General features: G+C 47.3%; 1 protein-coding gene across 1 annotated transcript in view; it reads right to left on the reverse strand.

Moving 5' to 3' along the window:
- Positions 1 to 5,683, reverse strand: part of PLEKHA6 (pleckstrin homology domain containing, family A member 6) — a 60,021-nt gene that overhangs the window by 37,630 nt on the left and 16,708 nt on the right. The window contains 2 exon segments of the mRNA XM_008577357.1: positions 568 to 640; positions 1,303 to 1,407. Coding sequence (XP_008575579.1) covers positions 568 to 640; positions 1,303 to 1,407 — 178 coding nt within the window.

Below are 5,683 nucleotides of genomic sequence, written 5' to 3' on the forward strand. Positions count from 1 at the left end.
TTTTTTTTTTTTTTTTTGGAGAGGGTAGGGATTGAGTGTTGGGATAGGCAGAGAGGGTAGCAGCTGGGGGATCTTCATTTATTTATTTATTCAGTATTGATTGGGCATCTACTGTGTTTTGTTCTAGGTGCTACACATACAGCAGGGAACAACACTGACAAAAATTCCTGCCATCACAGATCAGACTGTACATTCCAGCGAGACAGGAGAAAGAGCAACACACAAGCTCCAATTAGTAGTGACTCATGACATCTACTTTGTCCTTGTCCCCCTCCCCCTTGGGACTTCACCATCCATGACTGCCTTGTTCACATACTGTATCACCAACCAGGACCTCCAAGTCTACTTGAAACCTAGCAGGCACTCAATAAATATTGTTGAACTGAATGAGTGAATGAGTGAGCTCTGTCCTTATCCCACTGTCACGCCCACTGGTGCTGGGGTCTACAGTGTGGAGACCTGCCCTGCCAGTACCCATCTGAAGCAGAGCCTGGTGATATGGCAGAACAGGGAAGAGGGGTGGGCCCTGGCTTCCTACCACCCCTGTCAGCCCCAGGGGCAGCTCACCTTTATAGTAGAAGAGGCAGCGGTCCACCAGGACAAACCAGCGCTTGTTCCATTGTTTAACACCGGAGCTGGCCTGCAGGACATGTGTGGAGACAGACAGGAGGGGTGTGAGTTGGGCATGGAGGAGGAGGTGGGATGCAGTGACAAGAGGACTGCACTAATTATAAGGACATTCTGGCTCTAGTTGCAGCTCTGCTGCTAACACATGGCAGCAACACCCTTGAGACTACAGATGCAGGGAAATGACATTAGATTATTGCCTATGACCTTCTAGTTCTGTCATTCTGGGGCTCAATGCCTCTCCCAGGGAAGGTAAAAGGGCCAAAAGATGAGCCAGAATGAATGCCAACGGCAGGCAGGGATAGTGGCAAGGTCAATCTGGGGAGAGCTGGTGGACCCCTGGACTCGAACGAGACACCCCACCACCAGGCATAACAAGAGGGACCTCCTGAGAATGTGCCAGTGGGTTGCTCTGACAGTGTTGGTGACCTAGCATATTTCAAAGTCATTGTGTCTGCTCATCAGGAAACCCAGCTGGATTCCTAAATTTGACACTCATTTTTTGTGTGACTTCAGGAAGATACTCAACTTCTCTGGCCTTTATAAAATTAGGAGACTGATTCACGATGGAAGGACATACCAAAGAAATCCAAGGACAGATATAAGCACAGAGGAATCATGATGTTATGAGCAGAAAGGGGTGGTTACAGCCGGCAGAATGGCAGGTGACCTCACCTGTTTGAAGAGCCAGCCCGCCTTGGTGACAGGTGCGTTGGGGTTCCGCTTCATGGAGTGTGAGCGCTTGCCAAAGGCGATGGCTTTGCGGGATGTTCGCGTTGCCTAGGGAGACAGAGAAGCTGGACTAACTGTCTTCCTCTCCTCCTTTCTGCTCTATCTGCAGAGGAGCTGCCCCTGCTGGGAGCTGGGTCTCTCCAAGTTTATCCTTGGGGTGCTCTCACGCTAAAATGCTCTGGTGTGAGTTCTGAATCTGTAACTAACTCAAGCCATAGCCTTTCAATTATTTAGCTCTTTTTCTCATCTATAAAATGGGGCTCGCAGATGGCTCACAGCTTTCTTTTTTTTTTTTTTGGAGGAGAAAATAAGATTTCTCATTTCACTCCTGGCCTATCCTTTCCCTACTCTCCTTAGTTCCTGCCTCCTTCAGCTTTCTGGAATCCATTCCACTGCAAGTTAATTCCCTACATCACTGTCCTCTCATTGTCTCTTGCCCAACATGCCACAGAGCCAGGTGGTAGCTCCCTACTGCCACATGGGCATTGTCATTCTTCCACATTCTGGCAGCAAACTATCTTTCTTGAAACACCACTGTCTGATCTCCCACTGTTCAATCCTTCGCAACATGATCAGCTTCTAGATCATTCTTTCAGAGTCTAAGGATTTTGTTCAGCCATCTTCTTCATTCCAAGGCTTGTAATCACCGTGGAAAATTTCATTGCTCTTGACCATGATCCATTCAATGCCCTAACTTCATCCTACTTTGATTCTCAACTCCCAAACCCTTCATCTCCACTCTAGCTACTCTCTCCCAGAGCTATACCTTAGACTTTGTCAGCATCCAAACCCCTTCACCATTGACATCTTCAATTCTAGGATTCCCATTTTCTGATCACGACATTCCATCCTTTGTGCTTTCTCACTCCATTACTCAACTGCACCAGCTTTTCTACTTTGTTGAGATCCCAGCTCCTCAACCCTACCCTCTTTTTCTGGATCCATCAGTTAGCTCCTGGTTTCAGCCATTTTCCTACAGAGCCTAGGTCTCATGGTGGAGTATGTCAACCAGACTCTCAAAAACCCCATCCGTTGTCTTTCACCTTCTCTAAAACGCTATATTCCAGATTAATCAAATTATCCACTATCCCTGCACTCATAGCCAGATTACGGGGCTGCTAGCCAAAAAAAATCACACTACAGTGCAGATGAGGCCATTGCAGACCCCGGTCCCCAGCCCCAGCTGGGCTCAGCCCCAGGCAGCAACTCTGCTCCACATCCTCACCTCCACCCTCCTGTGCCTCTGCCCTCCCTCAGCAGACCTGGCTCCTCCACAGAGAAAACAGGTTATCAGGCATGCACTTCCCAATTTCACATCCTTCCACCTAGAAAATCACTGCTCTTCCCTCTATCTTTGCATCTTTCCCTCCAATGTCAAAAGTAGAGGTGTCATCCTTCTTTCCAAGACTAACCCCTCCGACCCACCATGCCCTCTGAGACTCTGCTCCACTGATCGTCTCCTCTCAAATCAGTCTTCAGTGTTTCCTTCTCCACTGGTCCCTTCAGCTCAGCAACATGCTCGAGCCTCTCCATCTCAAAGCATCTCTGCCTCCCTCTCATGCTCCTACATACACCCCTGGTTCAACCCTACAACCACTGCCCCCTGTAAGGTGACATCTTCCCTTTCTTTGTCTCCAGGGTTCGGCTGCTGGGAAGAGTCCCAGCGTCCTCTCCTCCCATCACTCCTAAACCTCCTCTACCTCTTTTCTGAAATGGCTCTTGTGTTGTCATTGAATTAAGGCCACTCAGTCCTTGTCCACTCTAAAGCCAGTGGACAATATTAACCTTTCTTTCCTTACTGAAACTCTTCTTTTGGTTTCTGCAGCACTATGAGGGGTCTTTGAAAAGTTCATTGAAGGACTGCATAATCTTAAGACTTTTTTTTTACTTGAAAAGTTGCAGACAATTTTTCTTTTCTTTCTTTTTATATTATCTTTTAATTCTATTTTTCCATGAACCTTTTTTTTTTTTTTTTGTCCTTTTTTGAGACCGGCCACACCGCGCTCATGGCCATCCCTATATAGGATCTGAACCCACGGCGGGAGTGCTGCCACGCTCCCAGAGCTGCACCCTCCCGAGTGCGCCACGGGCTCGGCCCTCCGTGAACCTTTTGAAGTACCCTTGTGTTGTCTCCTTCTGCTACCTCCATCTGTGGCCACTCCTTCTCAATGTCCCCGTCCTCTACTCTAGTGTTGGTGGACCTCAACCAAACTTTCCTTTTCATTTTTCTCATTGTATATCGCACCTGTGGAATCTCATCTATACCCATTGCTTCCACTACCAGCAATATGATGAAAATTCCCTAATCCACATCGAGGACCTCTCTCCTAGCTCCAATCTATTTTATAACTGGCTGTCCAACCAGGATTAAATAAATGCAAAACCAAACCTGTTCTCTTTCCAACCAAACTGTTGTTCTGTATTTCTCATCTTGGTGAATGGTACTATAATCCACCTAGCTACCCACACCAGAACTCTGAATCGTCTCACTCTTCCCCCTCCCTCCTCTCCTTTATATAATTACTCATACAGGGAAGACCAGTCTATCTTCTTAACAGTTCTCAAATCTGCTCTTTCCTCTGAAATTCCACTGTTGTCTTGCAGGTCCTCATCTCTTCTCAGTATCATCTGCAATGGACTAAGGTTATCTTTCTAAAACACAATATAATCATGTCACTTTCTTGCTTAAAATTTCTTACTAGCTCTCATCACTTAGGATAGAGTTCAAACTCTAAGCACAGCACACAAGGATGGGTCTGTAAAATCTGGCCAGCCTGCCACCCACATTCCGCCCCTTTACTACACAGGCTGTGCCTCTGGTTCTCACCCATCCTCCTATACCTTTGCTAATCCTTCTCCCTCATTGTCCACCAACAAATCCCAACTTATCCTTTAAAATCTAGTTCAGACTCTCTCGTCCATGAGACCTCCCTGGTCCCCCTGAGCTGTTAGCTGCTCCCTCCCCGTATATCCCTATAGTCTAAAGCTTGTCACACTGCAATGTGCCTGATGGTTTCCTGTCTCCTCCACTACACCGTGAGCTCTTTGAGGCAGGAACTTCTGCTCTGTTCATCTCTTCATCACCAGAACCAGCAAGGTGTCCAGCCATAACAAGCACTTAGTAAATACTTGTAGGAAGAAGGAAAAAAGGAATTGGGCTTTATTATAAAGTACCCCCACAACCAGGAAATAAAATTATTTTCTGAACAGTGCTAGTAACAATCCACATATGATGGCTGAGATCTGCCATCTGAAGAAGTCATCCAGCACCCTAAGAATATGCAAATCCCTAAATCCTTCCCTTTTCTCTCAGTCCATCGTCCGTCATAGTCTCACCTCCTCTCTCCAGGGCCTGGAAGCTGCTGCCCATAGTCTACCTCTCAACCATCCTCCCACTAGCCCCTCCATGTCCTTCTGCAGCTTCCCAACAACCCAAGGTCAATCCAACCATCTGTCTTCCCTGCCCTCCCAGCCATTCAATGGGAATTGCTGGAGGAAAACCATGCAAGCCCATGGATTGGGGCCACAAAAAATAGCCATCTACAGCCTCAGATGACACTTCAAAATTATAGGGCAACATTTCACGTGGCCCTTGTTGACCACCATTCCTGTTCCCCACACTATACGGCATGTTCTCCACCCCCTTGCCCTATTACCCCCGCCACCCCCGCCCCCGTGCATCCACTCCTCTCAGAAGAAAGCCCTGCCTCCTACTTCCTGCAAAAGTTGAGCACCTCAGGTGGGAATGTCTTTAATTTCCTGGACACCCACCCCCCCAGCTTCTCGCACCTCTTTCTGCAGTCTCGGGAAGAGGTGCCCTGTTCCCCATCCAGGCTCGCAGTATCTCTGCATCTTACTCCGGCTGTCTCCATGGAATCCTGACTCACCAGCTATCCCCCTCCTCCTGAACCTGTCTACTGGATCACTCCCTCACGCCTCTAACATCTTAGAAGAAAACAAACTAACCAACAAATCCCACCCCCATTTCCCTTCACGGTCAAGTTTCTTTAAAAATACTTAAAAAAAAAATATTTCAAACATTTCAGCAAAGTAAGGAATCACATGATGACCATTATTTCGTGTTGTTTTTTTCCCTAATAAAACAAGGCAAGCAGAGCTGAAACTCCCTTCCAGCCCCTCCCTGATCTATTAGCTTTTCTTCTTCCTCCCCAGAGGCAACCACGGACCCAAAATGCGTCTTCCTGGCCATGACTGTATACCTGTGCTGCAAATGTCTCTACGCATACGTAGTACTGCTTCTCGTGTCTGTGTATTTTATACAAGTGGTATCATAGTTTTTATATTCTGCAACTCGCTTTTTACT

The sequence above is a fragment of the Galeopterus variegatus genome, unplaced genomic scaffold, assembly GCF_000696425.1.
Source record: "Galeopterus variegatus unplaced genomic scaffold, G_variegatus-3.0.2 Scaffold1498, whole genome shotgun sequence".
NCBI lineage: Eukaryota > Metazoa > Chordata > Mammalia > Dermoptera > Cynocephalidae > Galeopterus > Galeopterus variegatus.